Source organism: Lepidochelys olivacea, assembly GCF_965140295.1.
Source record: "Lepidochelys olivacea isolate rLepOli2 genome assembly, chromosome: 4".
Taxonomy (NCBI): domain Eukaryota; kingdom Metazoa; phylum Chordata; order Testudines; family Cheloniidae; genus Lepidochelys; species Lepidochelys olivacea.
Genome location: NC_140414.1, coordinates 124,282,433 through 124,308,058, shown reverse-complemented (window position 1 = coordinate 124,308,058; position 25,626 = coordinate 124,282,433). Strand labels below are relative to the sequence as shown.

The 25,626-nt window shown below is 41.6% G+C and overlaps 1 protein-coding gene across 3 annotated transcripts in view; it reads right to left on the bottom strand.

The window, feature by feature from the left end:
- The window catches only part of WFS1 (wolframin ER transmembrane glycoprotein), a 52,042-nt gene extending 27,012 nt beyond the window's left edge, over positions 1 to 25,030 (bottom strand). Inside the window, exons 1-3 of one of the 3 annotated variants that reach the window (XM_084626513.1) lie at positions 24,925 to 24,968; positions 21,869 to 21,921; positions 21,718 to 21,759 (exon numbers count right to left, since the gene is read on the bottom strand). Coding sequence is in view for 2 of the 3 variants with exons in the window: in XM_084626511.1 (XP_084482637.1) it covers positions 21,718 to 21,916 (199 nt within the window). In the remaining variant the exon portion in view is untranslated. Of the gene's footprint in view, positions 1 to 21,717; positions 21,922 to 22,648; positions 22,756 to 24,924 lie in introns of those variants that run through there. The other 2 variants (XM_084626511.1, XM_084626512.1) reach the window with 2 other exon arrangements.
- Positions 25,031 to 25,626: the final 596 nt, after the last annotated feature.

The following is a 25,626-nucleotide window of genomic DNA, read 5'->3' as shown; positions in this document are numbered from 1 at the left end:
CTGATATCTGCTGGGAGAGCAATACAGCAGTGCACAGACAATCCAGGAAGTTTTTGGAAAATATAGGGGACAATTTCCTGGTGCAAGTGCTGGAGGAGCCAACTAGGGGGAGAGCTTTTCTTGACCTGCTGCTCACAAACCGGGAAGAATTAGTAGGGGAAGCAAAAGTGGATGGGAATCTGGGAGGCAGTGACAATGAGTTGGTCGAGTTCAGGATCCTGACACAGGGAAGAACGGTAAGCAGCAGAATACGGACCCTGGACTTCAGGAAAGCAGACTTCGACTCCCTCAGGGAACTGATGGGTAGGATCCTCTGGGGGAATAACATGAGGGGGAAAGGAGTCCAGGAGAGCTGGCTGTATTTCAAAGAATCCCTGTTGAGGTTACAGGGACAAACCATCCCGATGTGTCGAAAGAATAGTAAATATGGCAGGCGACCAGCTTGGCTTAACAGTGAAATCCTTGCGGATCTTAAACATAAAAAAGAAGCTTACAAGATGTGGAAGATTGGACAAATGACCAGGGAAGAGTATAAACATGTTGCTAGGGCATGTAGGAATGAAATCAGGAGGGCCAAATCGCACCTGGAGCTGCAGCTAGCAAGAGATGTTAAGAGTAACAAGAAGGGTTTCTTCAGGTATGTTGGCAACAAGAAGAAAGCCAAGGAAAGTGTGGGCCCCTTACTGAATGAGGGAGGCAACCTAGTGACAGAGGATGTGGAAAAAGCTAATGCACTCAATGCTTTTTTTGCCTCTGTCTTCACGAACAAGGTCAGCTCCCAGACTGCTGCGCTGGGCAACACAGCATGGGGAGTAGGTGGCCAGCCCTCTGTGGAGAAAGAAGTGGTTAGGGACTATTTAAAAAAGCTGGACATGCACAAGTCCATGGGGCGGGATGCGTTGCATCCAAGAATGCTAAAGGAGTTGGCGGATGTGATTGCAGAGCCATTGGCCATTATCTTTGAAAACTCATGGCAATTGGGGGAAGTCCTGGACAACTGGAAAAAGGCTAATGTAGTGCCCATCTTTAAAAAAGGGAAGGAGGAGGATCCTGGGAACTACAGGCCAGTCAGCCTCACCTCAGTCCCCGGAAAAATCATGGAGCAGGTCCTCAAGGAATCAATCCTGAAGCACTTACACGAGAGGAAAGTGATCAGGAACAGTCAGCATGGATTCACCAAGGGAAGGTCATGCCTGACTAATCTAATCACCTTCTATGATGAGATTACTGGTTCTGTGGATAAAGGGAAAGCAGTGGATGTATTGTTTCTTGACTTAAGCAAAGCTTTTGACACGGTCTCCCACAGTATTCTTGTCAGCAAGTTAAGGAAGTATGGGCTGGATGAATGCACTATAAGGTGGGTAGAAAGTTGACTAGATTGTCGGGCTCAACGGGTAGTGATCAATGGCTCCATGTCTGGATGGCAGCCGGTATCAAGTGGAGTGCCCCAAGGGTCGGTCCTGGGGCCGGTTTTGTTAAATATTTTCATAAATGATCTGGAGGATGGTGTGGATTGCACTCTCTGCAAATTTGCGGATGATACTAAACTAGGTGGAGTGGTAGATACGTTGGCAGGTAGGGATAGGATATAGAGGGACCTAGACAAATTGGAGGATTGGGCCAAAAGAAATCTGATGAGGTTCAACAAGGATAAGTGCAGGGTCCTGCACTTAGGACGGAAGAATCCCATGCACTGCTACAGACTAGGGACCGAATGGCTAGGCAGCAGTTCTGCGGAAAAGGACCTAGGGGTGACAGTGGATGAGAAGCTGGATATGAATCAACAGTGTGCCTTGTTGCCAAGAAGGCCAATGGCATTTTGGGATGTATAAGTAGGGGCATAGCCAGCAGATCGAGGGACGTGATCGTTCCCCTCTATTCGACATTGGTGAGGCCTCATCTGGAGTACTGTGTCCAGTTTTGTGCCCCACACTACAAGAGGGATGTGGAAAAATTGGAGAGAGTCCAGCGAAGGGCAACAAAAATGATTAGGGGTCTGGAACACATGACTTATGAGGAGAGGCTGAGGGAACTGGGATTGTTTAGTCTGCAGAAGAGAAGAATGAGGGGGGATTTGATAGCTGCTTTCAACTACCTGAGAGGTGGTTCCAGAGAGGATGGTTCTAGACTATTTTCAGTGGTAGGACAGGACAAGGAGTAATGGTCTCAAGTTGCAGTGGGGGAGGTTTAGGTTGGATATTAGGAAAAACTTTTTCACTAGGAGGGTGGTGAAACACTGGAATGCGTTACCTAGGGAGGTGGTAGAATCTCCTTCCTTAGAAGTTTTTAAGGTCAGGATTGACAAAGCCCTGGCTGGGATGATTTAATTGGGGATTGGTCCTGCTTTGAGCAGGGTGTTGGACTAGATGACCTCCTGAGGTCCCTTCCAACCCTGATATTCTATGAAAGAAGTCACCTGGGTTGGCTGTAACACTTTTTGAGTTAGGAAACTGCCATCTATAGAATTTAGAAATTACAAGGATTTTTTAGTATAGCCAGCAAGAGATCTCCAGCAAATGTCACTCAGATTGAAATCCCCCATGATTGCACAGCATTTCCCCTCTACATATTATACATAGTCTCCTTATGCCCCTCTCATACTTATGCCCCTCTCTTATGCCACAACTTGGTGGCCTGTAGCAGATACCAACTAATACTCCATGATATGCTCCCGCTAAAAGTTCTGCCAAAACCCTGCTTTGTCAAAAGATTCCCAACCAGCTCTACCGTAGCCACGTGGGAGCTGCACGTTCAAAAGCTCATTCCAAAACCTCACCTGCACCACACAATCTTGCAAGGTCAGCAGGCACTGCACTATACTGGGTAAGGTTCATATTTAAGGCATAAGCAGAATGAGAAGATAGGGTTAGTAACTGTTTCATAATCATAGGAAGTGATTTAGAGAGACATGCTGGCATCTACTCAAAGAAACTGACTTCAGCCTCTGTCTAACAGGGTTCAGCAAGCATGCCATCTAAATGAGGCACTGTATCATGTCAGTTATTTTCAAAGAAGGGGGAGATAAGAGGACAACACACAATTTCAAATTAGCTAAATAAAAATCATACCAAATAGCATTTCAGAACCTCTAAATCTCACTGGTACGATTAAGATCTGGAAGGAAGTTAATTGTTTCATTTAACTGGCTATATTTTAACATGAGCACACCATGAAATAAGTACTCTCCTCCACCATGTCACAGTTTTGTCTACCAAGCTCTACTTGGTAGAATTCTAATATTTTATAGTATGTCATCTGGCTAGATGGCACACCTAATCATCAATCACTATCATCATCCAGTTCTTTATCTTTTCAGATCATGATACATACATTAGTGCAAAGAAGTCAACATCATCCCACTTAAATGAACTGCTAAGTATCCTTTATTTTAGATATAACCTAGAGAGCTGTACTCTGAAGTGGATGGCTTTCCAGATGGCAATGTTCAGCCACTACACTTCACTCATGGGCTCAACTTATAAACAAAGAAATTACTGAAAACAAACAGCATAATGTTTAAAGAAACTGGAATTTACCTCATCCTACCTATTTCAGTCATAAAAGCTGGGTAAAGATTACGCCTTTCCCTTTCCGATTTTTATTTTTTAAATAAAGCCTGCTTTAGTTTAATCATAATTTGCAGCCACACCGGTCCTAGTTCCCACCTGCAACTTTTTTCTATCCCTCATTACACTTCTTGGATAAAGTGAAAATACTGTAGCAGTGTTACTTAGTTATCTAAAGCAAAATTGGGAAGTTTTTAAAGGGAAAACCACTATAACTGGTTTGGGAGCACAGTCTGAACAGCGTTTAGATTATCTCAACACACTTTACAAAGTTAGGTGATTTTCTGTTTTGTTTTTAAACACATCACAAAATGAGGCACAGAAGGTGATTTACCAAAAGTCATGCAATAGGCCAGATTCAAAGATGGGACTACAGTTCAGATCTGATTTTCAGCATCCTGTTCTAACTCAATAGGTCACTCTGAACTCACTACATACAAAAATATAGCAAAATATCTCATTTCCACATATGTTCTATAAACATCAATAGAGGGGAACAATGGTGGGTATAATAAACAATTAAGATTACCTCTCTAGCCTGTGGTCTGTAGTGATAGAACAGAGGTGAAAAGCCCACATCTGGCATGTTCTGGAGAGACTAACTGAACAAGACTTAAAATATTAGCAAGAAAGACCAGCAGAACATTAGCCTTATTGAGATATGAAAGAAGAAACAATATTTTTCCTTTCTACTGGCAGGCCTGACACAAAAGGTTGAATGAAGGGATAAAGTGTAAGATTCAAGTTGGGTGGCTGCCAATTTAGGTCAACCACTGAAGTTAAAAGCACCAAGAAATATTTGAGAACTAGGATGGATGATGCAAACAACAAATTTTCAAACACTGGGAGGACAAACACCACACAATAGCAACTATGCCAATCTTAAAAAGGTTAAGTGACAGTTTGTAATCTATCATCCTTGTTCCTTAACATGCATTTCATTAGAAAACCTCTTGATGTGTATTACTCCCACACACAAGTGTTACAATGGGAATGCTGTCAGTAAAAGCTTTTAGTTTCCAGCTTCACTAAAAACATCGAATTTTTTTAAATGCCAAATTTCACTCCATCTTGAATATAAACATTTTCCTGAAAAAATTAATGCTCCATGCATAAAATTTCATGCATCTTTTCTGATAACACACACAGATTCTTCTGGCTGTTTGGTATCAGTAGAGACATCTATCAGTTACTGCTCTAAGTAACAGCAATGGCCTGAGGGATGATCATTCATGTGACCGGATGCAAATGAAGACAACTGGGCACGTGTTTCTCATAGCCTACCTATAAGATAAAGCGGGGAGAAAGGACAGTTTTCAGTATTTAGGGCACTTGCCTGGAAAGGGAGAGATCCTGGTTCGATTTCAGAGCTCCAGGTGCAATGCCCAGCTCTGCCATGGACTCCTCCCTTTGCATGACCTTGAACAAATCACTTCATTTCTCTGTGCCTCAGTTTCCCAGGTATAAAATGGGGATAACAGCACTTCTCTCTTCTGAGATAAATATATTAAAGATTAGGTGGCGTTCAGGTGCTATTGGGATGGGGGCCATAGAAATACCTTAGATAGAGAATTCCTTTTGAAATTTAATGTGATTGTCAACTTGATTTTCAATGCATAACAGGTGCTTTAACAAATCAACCATAAAGCTCAGTACAGTTCTCAGGCAGAACATTTTTTGTGAAGCACTTTTTTGTTTTTCTTCACTTGCCACTGCAATGGAACACAATAAACAGCAGTCACTAACCTAGATGACCACCATTTTTTCTGCAGGCTGCTACAGAAAGCTATCAGGTCATATCTACCCTTTTGGTCTATAGAAGGACAGCATCTGTCACAGTAATTTGTCAAATGGTAAATCCACATTATACTAAGTAAATATTTACTTACAATATTCTGCTCCCATTTAGAAGCCAGTTTTATTTCATGAACTCCCCTAAGCTGTATACAAACATCAAAAGACTTCCTCAGAAAATTATTTCAAATATTGCACAATCCAAGTGGAAACAAACACCCCGAAGGATCTAAAGAACTGGGTCCAAAATACAGGCTACTAGTTTTTCACCTCATTTGTGCGCTAAAGAAGTGTGTAGAAGTTGAGGCAAATAGAAATGATTTCTGAAGTGCATGGGAGTGAGCAGATGCATATTTTCCACTCTGCTGCTTTTATGCCCTCATGTTACTAAAAGATATTTTGATCCCTGGATGGCTGCTGAAGTATTTACTGTAGGCATTTAAGTGTTTCATTTAAAGGTTAAAGCTGTCACATCAAATATGCTTCAGGAAGAGGATTCAGTTATTTAATCAGAAATGCACTGTTAACTGCTACTGAAAGACCCCCATAATGAAACCTATCAGAGATTGTATATTTCAAAATATCAGGAATTTTGTGTACAATTTTTTTTAACTCTTCCAAGTTTCATAAAACTATCTGAAATCAGATGTTAAGCTATTATTGAGATATGGCTATCAAACCAATTTCTGTCAAATGGTAAATACATGTTTACATAAATCCTCATAAAAGACTTTCAAAATACAAGCTAAATGTAAATATAGTTTTTTGATATAATAAAATAAGAGCAAAGCTACAAGACCATTAACCTTATTTGGTTTTTAGAATTTTATACAGTACTTCACATATGGTATTTACTTGAAAAAAATAATACAAGACCTTTTGGTGAAAACAGAGCCATAAATTACATTTACAAAACAACTATGTAAAAATATATTTGTTAAATATCCATTAACTATAACCTGCCTTAATAAGATTAACGCGGAGTGGCACTCTAACATGTTACAATCAATTCTATGAAAGTTATCCTTAACTTCAGTGGAAGCAGGCACTGATTTTTACTGTATCTATCCCCCAGCCATCCCATTCCACTTATCTGCAAAATTTAATAGAAAATGCAGTAGTAAAGTCTTAGGTATTAAAAACAATACTAAACTGCATTTACTAGTAAATACTAAGGGTAACTAAACTACATTGGCGAAAATGAAAAGCATATTATTATTAGGCTTGGCAGAATTTGTTTGTTATAATTTTGATAGATAATTATCTGTGTTTATTTTTAAGCTTTTTTTCAGATGTTTATTTAAATTTTCATAATTGCAGGAAATTATGGGGCAAAGACCATTGTTATTTAATATGAGTAGACAGAGATTCAAAAAGTTCAAGCTTTATAGCCATTAAAACACAAATTGTCAACATCAGTTGTCCAAACGTGCAGAGTAAATAACCTTAAATCAAACTCTAATAAATTCTCAAGCAGCATTTCTCTTATTTTGCCTATCAGTCAATTTCAATTATTATCAATAGAAATATTTTGTCATGGGTTTGTGGGTGTTGGGTGAAATTGACATTTACCAACATTTACAAATAAAATTCTAATCCTTCCAAGCCTAATTATGATAAATATGATCTCTCCCCCCCATATTTGTTCATTTATTTGCTAATTTACAGAAGTCAGAAGTCTATGTGTCTCCTCGTCAGATTGAGCTTGTGATGTTTTACTGCATAACGTCCAAGTAAAAAAATATGGAGAGAAAACTTTGATTAAGCACGGTGTATGAACACCATCTTTGGGAGACAGCAAGATAATCCTCTTCGGCATTAACAACGTCAGAGTTTAAGGCCAGACAGGACAGGACCACCAGATCATCTACTGTGACTTCCTGTATAGCACAGACCACTGAACGCCTTCACACGATACCCAACCACCACAATTAGACCAAAGTATTACAGCACTCGGGAGATTAAACTATACAAATGTCCCAAAAAAAAAAAAAAAAAAAAAAAGCTTATACATCTGGAAAGAGCAAGCCTTTCTGATACAAGAGTCTAAGATATAAAAGATTCCCAAGGTTCACCAAAACTAAAAAGGGCAGAAATACCTACGATTATAGGTTATACAATCTCTTGTCCAATATCACAGTGCAAGTCAATGGCAGCGGAATTCCAGATTTGCCCATCCCCACTTGTAGGGCAAGATGGAAGTGTAAGTCAGTCACAGTAACTAAACTGACTCTAGTCACATACATCAATTTAAGCAGAACAGCAGAAAGTATATTACAAAGACAGACATATTAAGATATACTTCAGAACAAACTACCGTTGTTCTTCTTGAATGCATGTTGCATTTTATATTACAGGTATTTATATGTTGCCCTCCACTGTAGCATGTGAGTCCCTTCCATTTGTGAATTTTAAAGTGCTTTACAAAAGGTTAGGTATTAATATTCCTCTTTTACAGGTAAGGAAACAGGTAGAGATTAAGTGATGTGCCTAAAGTCACAATAATAAATCCATGGCAGTCAGAAATAACTCCAACAACTGCCTCCAATCCCAGTTCTAACCACTAGACAACCCTTTCTCCCCAGGACAAGAAAAAAGCTTTCCAGGTCATTTTTAAAATTAAAGTTACTTAACATACACAGAGAGATAATGTCATACACAGAACAAAGGAAGGAGAAATAAGAATGTTTATTGGGCACCTACTTACCAACCATAGCAGCCTACACATGGGGTGGAGGGGTTTCTAGGAGTGGGAGGGGTGTAAAACCCACAACCTTCGAAATCAAAAGTCATAAGCCTTTACCATTTGAGCTAAAGAACTTTTTGTTTGGCTGTGAGAACGTGATCAGCTGTAGAGTCAGTGGGGCTAGAGGGAGTCATGCTTTCACACATACTAGGCAAGTGTATTACACAAACACAGGTCAAGGACCTCAAGTCCTTTTGGACTGGAAACTTCAATAAATAATTAGATGACATGAGCACCAACTTGTGCACTAAAGAAGCTTCTGAAACAGGAAGCAATAAGGGAGGCAAAATATTCATTTGCAGTATTTTTTATATATATAACTGAAAAGAAAGTATAGGTTTTACAAGTGAATGTTAAAACTGCATGGAAAATACTATTGAACAAAAGATCTTAATGCATTAGGTGACACCCACACTAAGTGTATGAGGGAAACCTGTTTGGCATACCCATTTTTCATGATCACGACTACAAGCATCGTATGTGGGCTCAGGGGAGAAAGTGACAAGGCTTGTAGAAGGAGGAGGAAGAAATCAGTGTTTGGAAAAATTTTAGATGGCCAATAATGAAATTTTTTGTACTAGATTCACATTTTAACATCACAGCAGATACTTCAGAAACGCTCTCTAATAGTCAGAGAGCGCCAAGAAATCAACTGCACCTGTGTATGTAACTATGCAAGTTAAGTTCACACTTGCCCAATAGTAACTAGCTTCTAGTCTATTTAATACATAGCTAGAAAAAATGTAAATATGAGTGTTTTTGCATCATGTACAAAGCTGCTTGCCACAAATCTCGCACTTGCCCTGATAAAACGCGCAAGCAAGAGGGTCAAATAAGAGTTGTACAGGATGCATTAACTCTTAATGTGTAGCTGTTAACTCACAACACAAAAATCTTGGAGTCACCATGGCTAGTTCTCTGAAAACTTCAGCTCAATGTGCAGCAGCAGTCAAAAAAGGCTAACAGAATGTTAAGAGCTATTAGGAAAGGGAAAGAAAATGAGAAAAAAATAGCATCATGTCACTATATAAATCCATGGTATGCCCACACCTGGAATATTGTGTCCATTTCTGGTCAACCCTTGACAAAAAGGATATAGTGGCACTGGAAAAGGTTCAGAGAAGGGCAACCAAGGTGATCAAACGTACAGAACGGCTCCAAACAAGGAGAGACTAAAAGGATTAGAACTGGTCAGCTTAGAAAATAGACGACTAAGGTGGATATGACAGAGGTCTGTAAAGTCATGAATGGTGTGGAAAAGGTGAATAGAAAAGTGTTTTTTGCCCTTTCTGACTCAATACAAAAAACCAGGAGTCACCCGATGAAATACAAATAAGACCAAGTACTTTCTCACACAATGCATAATTAACCTGTGGAACACATTGCCTTGAGATGTTGTGATGGCCAAAAATATAACTGGAGTTCCAAAAAGATGTTCATGTAGGATAGATCCACCAATGGCTATTAGCCAAGATCATCAGGGATGCAACCCAATGCTCAGGGCAACCTAAACCGCTGCCTGCCAGAAGATAGGAGGGAAAGACGGGGTGGATCACTCGATAAATCGCCCTGTTCCGTTTGTTCCCTATGAATCTCTGGCTTTGGCCACTGCGGGAGACAGAATACAGGATGAGACAGACAACTGATCAGACCCAGTATGGCTGTTCTTATGTTCGTCCTCCTCCACCCCTACCACCTGCTGTGACAGCTTAAAAGTGTTACTAGTACAGCGTCTGCTGCTGTTGCTTTAAGGATAGCATCAGCACAGCTTAAAAGGTTTGTGTTCAGTTATTATGGCAGGCAGCCAGGAGTTTCCTGAAGACCGTAAGCAAGAGAAGGAAATGGGAATTGTTTAACACTTTCTCGGTCAGCAAAAGCTGAATGTAATTTAATGGGACAAGAAAAGGCACTTTTGTTTCCTGGGAGTTTCCTTTGCCAAACATCAAAGGCCTGCTGCAAACAATGGAGGGCTAAGAGCTTCTCAAAGAAAAGGTCACAAGAATATTTTATAATGGAAAGCACTAGGCAGTCTAAGTATAGGTAAGGCTATGAGTCAGTCACTGATTCTGTGACTTTACAAGACCTCCATGACTTCCTGAAAATTCCAATAATTCAGCCCTGTGGCGGAAGGACTCTGGCTTCAATAAATCTGTGATTTACTGTTTATTTTGCCTGTGTCCTATCCGTGACCTTTAACAAAAATACCCACGCCAAATCGTAGCCTTAAGTATAGGGTCGCTATCAGCTACCCCTCATAATAATATTGAGCAGAGACGGCAACCTCTCTCATCCCGCATGTTGAGAATTCAAAAACAAAAATAGCGTGTGTTTGTTTGGGATGGGAAGTAGTAGTTCTCAGGAGGAGAAAGAGAGAATTACAAAGTGATGCTGCATCACACTCTATCCAGTAACAGTCTGTGGTTCTTTAATCGGGATGGCTTGAGCAATGACATAAGCTACTTTTAAACTCCCATCCGGATTCTAGATGCAGATAAAAACATATGACAAAATAAAAGATTTACTTTACAAACAGGTGCTTTGGAAAACGTAGCTACAAAATATATGTAAAAGTAAGGAGTTTGGCATATATCCCCTTAGGAGGGCAAGATTGCTAGAAGTATGATTTAAAATGGTTCTCTCTGGTGCAGATTTAGACTATTACCAATGCACTTTTTGAAGAGTAATGTGTACATTCTGTAACAAAAATTGGTGTTCTAATAGCTTTTAAGTGTCATCAGATCATACTATTAAGCATTCAGAAGAGCCAGTTTCAGCCTCCCTGGAGAAATACTCCTACTCACATTCCACAAGTTCCAAAAAGTTCTCTACTGTTCTGCATTGTGCCTATGGAGGAATAAATTATTTAAAAGCAGACCTTAAGCATTACGCTTTATAGAACAAGGAAAGCATGCACATAGACATAGGCCCTGACTGAAGATGCTCACAACCTGTTTTTGCAAAACGTTACTGCTGTTCTTCAGTTATCTCTAGCCTTGAACTCACTAGCTCAGGGGCGGGCAAACTTTTTGGCCTGAGGGCCGCATTGGGTTTCTGACATTGTATGGAGGGCCGGCTGGGGAGGCTGTGCCTCCCCAAACAGCCAGGCATAGCTCGGCCCCCGCCCCATCAGACCCCCTCACTTCTCGCCCCCCGACAGCCCCCCTGGGACCCCTGCCCATCCACCCCTGCTCTCGGCCCCCTGACTGCCCCTCCGGGACCCCTGTCCCATCCAACCCCCCCCCACCTTCCTGACTGCCCCTCCAGGACCCCTGCCCCATCCAACCCCTCCCCACCTTCCTGACTGCCCCTCCAGGACCCCTGCCCCATCCAACCACCCCTTCTCCCTGACCGCCCCTGGACCCTTTGCCCCTAACTGCCCCCCACAACCCCATTGAACCCCCCTCCTTCCAACTGCCCCCCCCGGGACTCCCCCCATCCACCCCCTCCTCTCCTTCCTGACTGCCCCCCGGGACCCCTGCCCCCATTGAACCCCCGTTCCCCGCCCTCTGACTGCCCCAAACCCTCTCCACACCCCTGCCCACACCGAACTCCCCTGACCTCTATCCAACCCGCCTCCCCGCCCCCCACCCCCTGCGCCCTTATCGTGCTGCCTGGATCACCAGTGGCTGGCGGCAGGGCTGCACCAGGACAGGCAGCAGTGCCACGCAGCACAGAGCACCGGGTCAGGCCGGGCCCTGCAGCCTCACTGCCCAGAGCATTGCGCCGCGCGGCGGCGTGGCTGTGGGGGAAGAGGGACAGCCTCCTAGGCCAGGGGTTCAGGGGCGGGCAGGACGGTCCCGCGGGCCATAGTTTGCTCACCTCTGCACTAGCTGCTCATTCATGAGGGTAGACTCTTGAACCCACCCATGCAAAAAAAGTATTGGTTTCAATTGAGCTCTGTGCAGGCACGGGTCTGTCAGTGCAGATCTCATTGCAATATCAAGGCCATATATAAAGGTGCACTATCATATTGCAATTCCACAAATTCAGCTTCCATGTTACGTGGTCTTAGGGTACGTCTACACTGCAAACGAAGGGTAGGGTGCAGTTGGAGGGTGTAACACACTGCAGTTGGAGGGTGTAACTGCAGCACATGTAGGATACGTTTTGTAGCTTGATTCTTTAGTGGTAATAATTATTCTTGATTGCTGATTAATACTGATTTAATGAGCTTGGGGTAGTACGGTTCTAGTCCCGGAAACAGACACAACAGAATTAAAATTAACAAATTCAATATTTGGTGGGGAGCCCCATCGTGTACAGCAACAACACTCACACTGAGGGCAAAGCCAAGCCCAATCAGCACAATTAGTGAAGACAAGAAAGCTCCAAACCATATAAACAAATAGCAGTAATACAGAATTAGTGATATCTTTGATATCATTCCTGGCATATGCTCATATACCTATATACTCACATGCTTCCTTGGGGATATGGTAGTGAGAGAGAAAAGACCCGCTCTGTCCCTGGCATGCCAATCAAGTCCAGTGGTCCAGATCCAGAATGACCTACCTGATAACCGAAGATCGACTCCCTCTACATGGTGGCCTGGTCTATTGTAGAGCCTATGGATGATTGTCATGAATATTCATGCAGACGCCCAGCCTCCCATCTCCACATCCAACTTCCTCACTCTAATAATGTTGGGGTGCCTTTATCTTATAGGTTAGCATATTAATGGCTTTCCCTTATTACCACAGATGTCAATTAATCACTAAAGCAAATTTGTGGTGGGCATCTGCCAACAATTTTATCCTAAAATATCCAAGCCTGGTATCAGTTTAATGTTTCTGCTGTTGCCTGGTATCATTATGTACAAACTTCCCCCTTAAACACTCTATTCCCAGTTCCCCAAAACCTTGGGGCAACCGTTTGGCCATCTATCTATGCTGAAGCTCATAGGTCTCAAGCCTTATGCTAACTTGCTTAAGCCAATGTCTTACAGGAAATGGGCCTGTTGGTTTCTTGCATTACTGCTAAGTAAAATAAAATGCGAAAGCTAGTTCTATGGGCTACAGTTTACACTAAATCCATAGCATTGAGTCTCAGAAGCCAGGTCAAAGCACAAGGAAAGCAGCTTAACAGACAATACTAACCCTACCGGTAAATAAAATGTAATATAAAGCCTTTTAATGCCATAAAATGCATGGCTAGTGTAACCTTTCAAGCAGCATTTCAATTTGTTGGGCAAATGAAGCTTGGAATATTTTTTTAAAAATACTGTGAATAAAGTATTTTCATGATCAATGTTGTCAGATATTCCATTTTCAGTATCATGTAGGGGCACACTGACAGGGCTGTTAAAACTCTAGAAACTCAGTCCCGCTTTCTCCAGGAGCAGTAGTGTCTTTGTAGTTATGTTAAGAGTCTTAGTCACACCACAACTGCAAATCATCAGATCATATTAAGCTCCAAAGGGAGCAACTTCTTCATCCCCACAAAGTGAGGATAAATTATGGAGAGCAGTACAAAAGTGTGTAGGTGGAAAAATGAAAGCGGTGATATCATATAGTCTACGTATTTTAAAAGTTATCAAAAAAAAGCAAGATTCTAAAGGCATTACAAGAAAAATTTGCATTTCTTTCCAGTGGAGCTATTATTGTACAATGAACATTTAAGTCATTTAAAATAATTCACACACACAACTATAATTATAAAAAACAGCTATGCCTTCTTTTTCTGCACAAGATTCTTTGTGCAGAAATATCCCTCACCAAACTCTTGATCTCTATATTCTAGGGTTGGGATAAGTCATTAATATAGCCCATAAAACAAAATATTTAAAACAAGGGATAATTTTTACTTAGCAATTTATTACAGAATTTAAGAAATCCAAACACTTGAATAGTTAAGATCATAAATCTGACATCCCTCTCATACATTCATAGATTTTAACACCAGAAGAGACAACTATGATCCAGTTTGACCTCCTGCACAACACACAATTTCAGTAATTCCTGAATTGGAGGGAATTATTCTCTCTTATTACATAAGTGAATAGTACTGAATTACAGTTGAAATAGAGCATCTTTCTAAGAAAGACATACAAACTCATTTTAAAGATTCCACATGATGATCAATGTGGTAAGTTCCACCACTTAATTACCCTCATGGATAAAAACTGCATCACATCCAATTTGATTTTTCCAACTTCAAATCACTGGAACTTATTACACCCTAATGATTAATAGTTAGATTACAACCTTAAAAGAATAGTACTGATTTGGGTCAGTTACCAGAAATCTCAGAATACACACACCACAAAAAACAAGACCTTGGAATTTCATTTCACTTTTGAGGAGTAGCCGATGCTGTTTTGGCAGCAGTGAAAGAAAGTATTCTCAGTCAGCTTCACTGGCAAATATTTGGAGCCAGTTTTCAAATAGACAGTTCTTAAAACATTTGTACTATCCCTGTCTTGAAGATGCTCCTTGCATCAGCCAGTCTCAAAACCTCCCCATGTTTTAATTTTTGTGGTGTAATGAGAAGATTTTGTAGGGCAGATAGAGGAACACAAAGAAACACTAGAAACTTATTTCCCCCCGCACCCTTTGCAAAAAAACCCAACATTTTAAAGTTTTACTCTATAAAATTACCTCCAGATGCTATAGTTGTCAAAGATACTTAACTCCACAAATGAAAAGCATAAGTATCTTTTGGGACGGGAATTACCAGAGGAATTAATATAAATTTTATAATTGAAAAATGGCTGCAACTAAATTTGGAGATGCTATCCTCCAAATATATATTAAGCCACTGACATTTACGCTACCAGGTCTAAAATCCTGGTCCCAGAGGTGAAAGTAAGTTGGTACTATCCAGTATGGCATACCCATAAGAGCTGGTACACAGCCGACCATACCGGTTGGGCCACTGATGAGGGGGGCCAAAAGGGGCAGCTTGCCCAGGGCCCGGCAATTTAAAAGGGCCCAGGGCTCCTGGCAGTGGCCGGAGCCCCGGCCCTTTAAATCACCACCAGAGCCCCCGGCCGCCGCCGTGCTACTGCTACCACTGGGGTCCAGCAGTGATTTAAAGGGCCCAGGGCTCCCAGCCACTGCTATCGCGGCCGTAGCCTCTGGCCCTTTAAATTGCTGTCGGAGTTCTGGTGTAGTGGTAGCAGCAGCCAGGAGCCCCGGGGCTCCAGTAGTGATTTAAAGGGCCTGGGGCTCCAGCTTCCCAAGTGACCATAGCTAGATTGACATAGCTGCATCTGCACCAGGGGTTATATCGGCCATAGCTACAGCTTTCAGGGGTGTGGATTTTTCACTCTGCCAAGTACTGTAGTTATGTTGTCCTAAGTTTTAAGTGTAGCCCAGGCCTCTGTCACAACAATTTATAAAGTTAACTCTTCTGTAAAATATACACAATAACTAGACTCCTCCAAGGATGTGTAGAACCCCAAATATATGTACAAGCATTGTGTAAGAGATAACTCCCATTCACAGGGTTCTCAATTTGTACAAACACTACCTAAGAACGTCATACTGGGTGAGACCAAAGGTTCATCTAGCCCAATATCTTGTCTTCCAACAGTGGCCAATGCCAGGTGCCCCAGAGGGAAGGAACAGAACAGGTAATCATCAAGTGATCCATCCCCTGTTGCCTATTCCCAGCTTCTGGCAAACAGAGGCTTAGGGACACCATCCCTGCCCATCCTGGTTAATAACCATTGATGTATCTATGCTCTGTGAACTTATCTAGTTCTTTTTTGAAGCCTGTTATAGTCTTGACTTCATCTGACTGCTCAGGATTCCAGAACCCTATTTCTCTTCTCTAATAGACTTGTAATAAACAAAATGCCTGTAAGACCAAATACACAAATGAAGCATCACCTAATTCTTAAACCCTAAAGCCATAACGTCTTCAAAATCCTTTCAAACTCCCCAGACAAACTGCTTTCAGATCCCCACCCCTTTGCCCACTAGACCCCTCAAACCCTGCTGAGCGGTGGAACACAATGGGCATGGCAGGTAAGTATTTCTGCTGTGTGCAAGGGAATATGCACAAAGACAGTCTGCTTCACTCCATTCTCTGGCTTTCTTCAAGCCCTATCATTAATGTCCTATCCCTATCATTAATGGGGAGGGAGGTTATCAGTCAACATCCTTTCAGAGAGACAGCTGTACTAACTGGTCAAAAGCGATTTACAAGCTACCACATAAAAGTTATCGTAAGTGGGATGGAGGGTCCAGACTGGTCTTTGTAGCCAATTCCCATGTTCTCCAAGGTATTGTGTACTTTTACCGCCTCTTGCAATTCTGAGGAATGCCAGGACTGTTTTTGCTTTAAGCAGTTACTAGCTTTCCTGTATACTGCAGACATGTATACAGATGACTCATTGATTCCAAGCTCCAGAAGCCTTAATCAATCACATACGCACATCATTCACTGACAAATTTCCTGTCAAGGCACATTTTTTGCTAAATCGATAGAAAGTTAACTACTCTGATTTTTATTTAGTATTCAGGCAGTACCATTTCTCCCACTCCTAATTTATACACAAACCTATTTCTGCAGGTGCTCTCCAGAAAGACTTTAACCATTCCTGACAGGGGGAGGTGGGACGAGAAAAGTTTACTCTATTGAAAACAGACTCTATGCTTTAGGTTTGCTGAGTCTCTGCCAGTTGCATGTTGAGGTTTACATTCAAATCAGTACTGATTTATATAAAGAAACCTCATGTTATCATTACCACCTACTGTGAAATCAACTATTTCAAAACCCTTCAAAAAGCAAACAGATTCCGTAACAGCAGGTTAATAGAAGAACTGAGAAATTGCATGACTTGTTGATGCAAAATCCCTCAACACAGGAGCTTGATCCAATGGGACTATTTGTATTCTCAAAGTTAAGTACGTGTTAAGTATTTGTTGGATTGGGGCAGAGTGCTCAGCACCTTGCAGGAGTGTCCCCTAGATCAAGAGAAAGAGGTTACCCAGAACACACAAGTTCTCTTGACATCTCCATAAGGTTATGATACCTTTAAACATAGCATATACACATGAAGTTAGGGAAAATATATTACACAGATACATAGATTCCAAGGCCACTGTGATCATCTAATCCGACCACCTATATAATATGGGCTGCAGAATCTCTCCAAAATAATTCCAAGAGTTTCTCTCTTAGGAAAAACATCCAATCCTGTTTTCATAATTGTCAGTGATGGAGAATCCATCATGACCTCGGTAAATTGTTCCACGGTTACTCACTCTCACTGTTAAAAATGTATGACTTATTTCCAGTCTCAAATTGTCTAGCTTCAACTTCCAGCCACCGGATAACGTTCTACCTTTCTCTGCTAGACTGAAGAGTCTATTATCAAATACTTGTTTCCCATGCAGACACTTATAGACTAATCAAGTCATCTCATAATCTTCTCTTTTTAAGCTAAATAGATGTGCTCTAAAATTTTACTGGCAAGCATATGGAAGTGCTAGAGTCACAAGGGAGTTATGTAGGCCATCCCAGACAAGTGCAAATATGTTTATACCAAACTACCAAGGTATACAGAGCTTGAGATACTGTAACCATGTTTTAAGATAGCATTCTTAAAAGAACCAGAGTATATAAATTCTCCCTCCTCAAAATAAGTCTTTAGGTAACTACCACTCATAGAAATTACTGCTTCTAAATCACTCCAACTACAAATTTAAGTCTGTAGAGTTGACAGAAATATGTAAAATATATGTAATGAATCAGCTGAAAGTGGCCAATACCTTTAATATTTTGCAAATTCTAACTATTTCATTTGGAATTACAGTGACAATTCACTGAAATTATTAAAAGTTATCTACAATAAACAGCTCCACATATATTTCTGAATGACACTTTGGTGGACTTTTCCATTCTCCTCTACCTGTTCACAGTTTCAGTCACCACCAAAAAAGGTATTAATGACACACAGCAGCTGCTCCAAGTTATCGACTCCTTAATCCACTCAAGTAAAAAGTCAACTTTTGCCCCCTCATGAGGAGCCTGCTATCCTGGGTTTTTCCCTTCAAAAACAGAAAGAATATGTAATTCAACATTGCTACTTACAGCCTGGATTCCTCATTCTTCCTTGGCCCATCAGCAACATAGCAACTCTCCACTTAAAAACAACTTTAAGATATTCTGATTTCCATCATTCTCTACTGGGAATACCTTCCCTTTCAGTGCTACTACTTTGCAAAAAACATTAATGCATCTTGAGTAACCTATTCTTCTTTGTAACCAGAATCTCTTTAAAACTCTATCCATATCCCTATTTTATGTTTCAACTTGAATGCGTCAAGGTTGGGGCAGAAGAGGAACTTTATTGCACTGTTTCAAATAAGGCTCTAGGTTGGGTTTTGTTGTATGTTTGGTGGTACTTTTGGAGGAGGCGGGGGATTTTCCTTCCCCAAAATCCAAGGAATCAGTATTATGGTAGGTAGTATTCGTTGTAGAAAAATGCAGAGTCATGCATAGTGCATGAAATAATTTGACATACACAGCCACATTGCCTAAATTAAACGTAATCAATCATGCAGGAAAAAGACCCAGCCATCATGGCAGACAATTCAATGGAAACAGATGCTTAATCTTCAGCAATGTTTAAAATATTGGGGTAAGTTATGAAAGGGATAAAGAAACATACCGAAACATACTACTACTGTATAAATTGATGGTATGCCCGTACCCTCAATACTGTATTCAGTTTTACTCATATCTCAAGAATCGTAAAAGAAAGAGAAAAAAAGGTGACTAAAGTGATTAGAAGCATTGAAAAAGGACTTCAAAAAATGAGGAGAGTTAAAAGGATTAACATACATAATTTAGAGAAGAAACATGATAGAAGTATACAAAATAATGATTATTATACAGGTTATTCAGATGCTTTTGTTTATCCTCATAATACAAGAACAAGGGCACATTCAATAAAATGGAGAAGCAACATATTTAAAATAAAAGTAAATGCTTTTTTTAAATTAACAGAATGCACTGTCAACATACTGAGCGGCCTGCAAAGAGATGTAATTGAGACAAAGGGTTTAGTAGAATTTTAAAAAAGTAGACATTTATACAGAATCAGAAACTACCCAGATTGACTGGAAAGGAAGAATATCATACCTGCCAGCATCCTTTATACAGAGTACCAGTAGATTGATAGCAGGTATATATTTTCATAATTTTGCATAATTCATGAGTAGAAGCCATGCGTTTCTGTTTTAAAATGATACTATAACAAAGCATGATACATTTCAATGCCACATTTCTCACATTGTTGCTATTCTCTTCTTCGTGTTGAAAAGTACTAGGAAACTGGGGGATGAGAGAGAGGGGAAACAAGTATCTGCTAGCTCTAATCCTAACTTAATAATCATGTAATTAACGTCAAAAGTGTCAATTCTTCAACAGCTCTGTACTACTTTATTAGTGGGCGAGATTAGAAAGCTGATAATGATATATTAAGGATGCAATTAGAAAGTCAGGAATTCAACAAATCATTTTTTCCCCAAAAATTTGCTCATTGGCTCAAGGGAACTGCCTTAATTCCAGAGTTGCCCCTCCCTAATTAGGTGAAAATTGTAAATCTGAAAACTATTGACATAAAACCAAAGATATATTTGTTTAAAATTATGTTTTGTGGCACTCTGGGGAACCAATAATTTAAATTATTAGAAGTTAGAGAAGCAAAAGGTTAGTTACTTAGATTGTAAACTCTTACATGGATCACAGATTCTTTGGTCTTTTTTGTTATTGTGTGTACAGTACCTAGCACGATGGGTCCCTGTTTTCTGATTAAGGCCTCTACGAACTTCTATATGATAAATTCAAGACTATTTTAGAGCTGGGATTATTAATACACTTAAATCACTCCAATTTCATATGGAATTCTATCTTAAACCCAGAACAAGAAAGAGCAGCAGTTTGTAGGACTGAGGCCCTACCGGGAAACCCAATCATACACACATATAGGTGCTTAGATTTATGCTTATGAATAATCTCAGAGACTTCAATAGGGCTACTCACTTCGTAAAGGTAAGCAAGCATGTAAGTATTTGTAGGACTGGGGCCCAGATTTAAAATTTTTATTAAAGCTAATGTTAAAAAAAAAAAATTATGTAATACATAGGTGAGAAAGGAGTGTCTGTACATCTGGGTATAATCACTCTTTTCTCAATCTATGTATTAGGAGTGACTATACCCAGATGTACAGACACTCCTTTCTCAACCTATGTATTACTTTTTTTTTTTTAACGTTAGCTTTAATAAAAATTTTAAATCTGGGCCCAAGTCCTACAAATACTTAAAAGAGCTTAAAAAAACCACAGTGGACTGGTTAAGTCTGGAACACAGAGGTGTGGTATGCAGGTGTGAGATCCCAGACTAAGTTTAAAATCTGACTTCAGGGGCACAGAATATTGCAAATGGACACATGTCTCATTCCAGGAACTATGGGGAGAGCACCTTCACTTTCCATTACTTTTAATAAATTAAGACTCTCTCCATGCAACTTGAAAGCACCATCTTGATTTTAAAAATTTATCAATGAATTCTGATCAGAACTCCTACATACCTACTGACCCATCCACATTTTCCCATGTGAATTCATTCAAGAGCATAGGGGCACCCACACATGCCTATCACAACATGTGACGTACCTCCTTGTAGTGCACTTAATGCCCCAACAACAACTAAGTGGGTGAAGCGAGGCAATCACTATACTCTCAGATGAACCCATACAGAAAAATAAGAGACAAAACCACCATATTGCCCATAGGTGAACACTTTTCACAGAGCAATCACTGCACATCGGACCTCTCAAAACTCATCCTCAACCGAAACCTGCACAACACCTTAAGAAGATGAGCCTGAGAGCCTAAGTTCATAACTTTGCTAGACACTAAAAATCGTGGACTCAAAGACATTGCATTTGTGGCTTATTACAACAATCTGTAACCCACTAACCCTCCTTTGTCCTACAAAGGCACAGTTGTTAACTGCCCACCTCACCTTGAATGGTTTCTTGCAACATGTGTTAACCCCTTACACTTAATCTTGTATATAGCTGTGACATCGGAGTACCCTTCCCAGACCTGAAAAAGAGCTCTGTGTAAGCGCGAAATCTTGTCTCTTTCACTTGGCTCCTCGGAGCTAAGATAAAGCGTAAGTAGCCTCTCAGCCTATTAAAGGCTATGATCAAGTGTCTTGATGTGTTTGGTCTTTTGGCCCCGAGAGGAAAACCAACAGAAACTGATCCAATACAAGATATTGTCTCACCCTCATTGTCGCTCTAATGTGTAATCTAGTTAATTTTAAGAAGTCAGTTAAAAGCAGTTTCTGGTATTGTATTGCCTTTGTGCTTGAATCCCCTTATTAGTTTTTGTGGTTAAAAACCTCCCTCTCTTTCTTGTTGCTGTGTGAACACAAAGAGAAATACACAGGGAAAACAGACAATTATACACAAAACAAAAGAAAAAATGTCTCTCATCTTCCATCTTATAACACACAAAAAAATTCACACAGGAATGTATTTTTCAAATTGAAGATGTCCCTTCAAGTATAGGAGTTTATTGCAACAATACCTCTAATGTCTTGATTTTAGAATATGCCAATCTTGCATAATTAGTATTTCAGACTCACCGCTTCTTTCAGCTCTCTCCCTGCTGTTAGAATGGCTGGTAGCTAATGGGGAAAAAGTTGCAGAGGACAATGAATCTCCTGAAGGTGAACCAGGTTTCTGATTACTCTCACTATGGCTCACAGTAGCAGCTGCATTTAGCTGAGACCTTACTTGCTGTGGGTGAGAAGGACTTGAAGAAGGATCAGGATCTGAATCCATTTCAGCTGCAGGCAAAAAAATTAAATTTATAATTAAGAAAAAAAGCACACACTAATAATTACTTGGCATGCATCTTATGTAAAACCAGAGTACAAACCTCTTTAAGTCCAAATACATGTTATGTTTCTTGTTCTGATAATATGTACAAAAAGTCAGAATGAACATAAAAGTGTTGGCAAGCTTGCTAAGGCATCTTTTACGCATGGAATTATTCAGGAATAGCTAGTGCTTCTCTGCTGCCTCTAAATAGTTTAATGCAGATGGGACAGTTGATTGAAATGCAGATCAGACGATGGGACTAACAAATCCACTCTCTGACCTGTGTCAGTGTACAAATATCTATACAAAAAACAGTGGCTGCCCATCTGCACTTCGTATTCAAATCATGAAAGGGATGTGCTGCAGACCCTGAGGCATACCCATGAGATGGTCGTGAAGAAAAATTCCAACTCCCCCACTCCAGTCCTTTAACGAAAGAACTCGGATTTACATATATAGGGGTGACTTTCATCCAAAATGAGCAAACTCCTTTTGCCTCCCTGCCCATCCCCAAAGTAAACACTGTTTTACAGAAAAACATTTGCCAAAATCTTTAAGGGGTGCATTTTGAAAGGCATAAAGGGCAGTTAGGAACAAAATTCCCATTGACAATCTCCCCCCATGAAGATCAAAAGGTCACTGCTATTTTGTAAAAGGTTCCTTAAATATGTAACCTTTACAAAAAAAAGTTACCTGAACTTTTTCTTTTACAGGACTGGAAGCAGAAGGATGTGTGTCTTCATAGCAGGAAGTGTGATAAGTCATATCATGTCTGAAACTGACTTAGCTGAATTTGAAGCCTGAGCACAACAAACTTTGAAGAAGCTACTTTAACACAGTCAGCCTATTAAATGCCCTCTTCTAATCCTTGATTTTCCAAAAACATGCATACCCATGTGTAATAAAAATAAGCTATGAACGCATAGCCCAAAAGTATTATAGTCTCAAAGATCAATACTGACTTCAATGATTTGGGCTGACAACTTAAATTCTGTTTATAGAGTGATAACTAAAAATCCTAACTCATAAAGCAACAAACATGTATATGATTAATATTTACTTTGTAAGGTACTAAGTAATTTAAACAACTCACTTGCTGTGTTTTTTTTAAATCAAGAAAAAGATTACAGTAAGGGTGACTACTTGCTTTCTGTATTATAACTTCTATTTCATATCACAAATAACTAAAACAGTTCTGCCTTAACAGTTGCACAAAAATGCAGAGATTAAAATGACCTTTCCCAATAAAGCAGCAGAATTACTTTTAATCATTATGATACGAAAGTTCTCTCTTAGTTGGATTCATACTTAACCCTGGTACTTTAAAAGGGAACATGGGTGGGGAAAATAAGGCAGAAGGTAAGATCCCTGACAGTAAGGAGTAAGAAAGAATCCTCTTCCCTGGCCCCAGTTAACTAAATTCTCCATAACTGATTCAGGGGCTTCCTCTTAGTTCTTTACTTCAACAGGTGAAAAAAGCATCTCCCCAGCATTTCCAAGAGAGGATGAAAACGTAACTTACTATAAAAAAAATAAAGAGACATTGCCATCTTCAATTAGGCCAAATATTAAAACTTTTTTTTACAAAGTTTTTATAAAATGCAAGTGTTTTTAAATTAAAAGTATTAATGAAGACTTGTTTAAACAAGTAAACATTCATCTGAAGTGATTAAAACCCAGCCATTGTAGCACCAAGAATCTGAATGTGAAACTGGGTATAAACAAAAGTTTAACTGACTTCATTGTCCAAGCTGAAAGAAATACAGAAAGTAAACAGAGCATAGACACAAGTGAACTGGATTTTTAAAACAAATCTTACTTTTATGACCTAAAGGGTTACGAGTAGCATAGGCAAATTTGTTTACATGTGATTTATAACATGAGCAGCCTTTTAAAAATGCAAAACATAACAAGTATTTATTCAGTGACCTAGTCTCTCATGTGCTCTCACTGTCTTTTCATGTTAAAAGTCCTCGGCAACAGACAAACCCAGTGACAATACCCATCCTGTGATTTGCCTGTGAAATCCTGAAAAGGGGATGGGTGGTTAGGGTCAAGTTTTAAAAAAGGTCCTAAGACAAGTAAAAAACCAGCATGTATAAAGCCTTGTATATGTTCAGAATACTTTCTGAATAAGCATTAATAAGTGATCCTGCAAAGGACAGGAAGGAGTGTAAAATACTGAACACAAATGCAAGGAACAGAATTTTGGGCTGGATTGTTTGGGACTCCCTACCAAAAAAGGGTGTTTGGCACACTCTCTGATGAGCCAGCTCTGATGAGCCAGCGCAACTATCTCAAAAGGGGCGAGGAAGAGCAGATGCTGTGCTTGCCCCAGTCAGAACAGTTTCTTGGGTGCACCCCCTGAAACAAAACTGAGAGCCTCTTAGGGGCTGCCACCGTCTGGCTCCCACAGCCTCCTCCTGGTGGGGGAGGCTAGAGAGTTAGGAGGCAGGTTTCCGCAGTGAGCAGCAGCCCCGGGAATGGATGAAGCTGGGAGGATCATGGATCTCTACTCATAGAGAAGAAGCTGGACATGACAATGCAACTTACAGCACTGCCCGAGGCTGGGTCCAAGGTCCCAGCGGGCACTGCTCAGGAGGGGGGAAAGGGGGTGGCAGGCGGTGAATCCCGCTCCCGAGGGGGATGCGCACAGCTGGAGAGGGGTCCCTGCTCCCGAGGGGGGTTCACAGCTAGGGGGACGCAGGCAGTGAGTCCTGCTCTCGAGAGGGGTGCACTGCTCGGGAAGGGGGGTGGGCAGGGCGGTGCGCACAGCTAAGGAAGCTACTGGGGGCCAGGCAGTAGGATCCCCCCCCCCCGAGCTGCAGGGACGGAGAGACCCAACACCCGGAGTCGTGCGGGCAGAGGGCTGTACCCCGCCCGCAGGGGGGGTTCGTGCCCAGCGGAACGAGGGGTGGGGGGGGGTCCCCTGTTTGCCGGAGGCTCCGGCTGCTGCTCCAAACACTCACCAGAGCCCGGCAGGGCAGAGTCCCCGGCAAAGTTGGGCTCCGACTCTTCCCGCGGCTGCGCGCAGACTCAGCGCGCGGCGCCCGCGGCCCCGCAGCCCTAGCCGGGGAAGCTGCCGGCCCCGCCCACCGCTCCCGGCCGCAGCCGCAGCCGCAGCCAGCCGGCGCCTCGCGCAGCGGCCGCCCGCCTGCCACTCACCGCGCTCCCGCCCCCGCTCCCCGGGGAGCTGCTTTGCCCCGGCGCAGGCTGGGGAGCGGCGGGGTGCGTGGGACGTTGCAGAGCCCGTGCGGCGGGGCGTGGGGGGGGGGCAGAGTCGCGCTGCGTGTTTTCCTGCAGCGAGAGAGGGAGGCGGCCGCAGGTTACTGCACTTGCTGGGCCTTGAGAGCGGGCCTGGGAACCGCTGGGGGCAGGACAGATGGGACGGTGCAACGTGACCTGCCACGGGCAGCCCGAGGCACAACACGTCCTCACCCAGCCCTGGCCAAGTTTGGACCCTCCCACCTCCGCGCCCACACGCTGGAATCAGAGGCGTTAGCCGCCTTACCGCGCTGCAAGACTGTGGGAGCGAACTCCGGCCCCTTGCCTCCAAAGGGAGACGGTGCAGTTTGCATCCGCCCGAAGTTGAGGCTCCAGAGATTCGCTGTGGCGCTGAAATGCCTCCCTGAGAGAGGGCTGAAGAGAGAGAGCCTGAGAGAGCCCGGTTT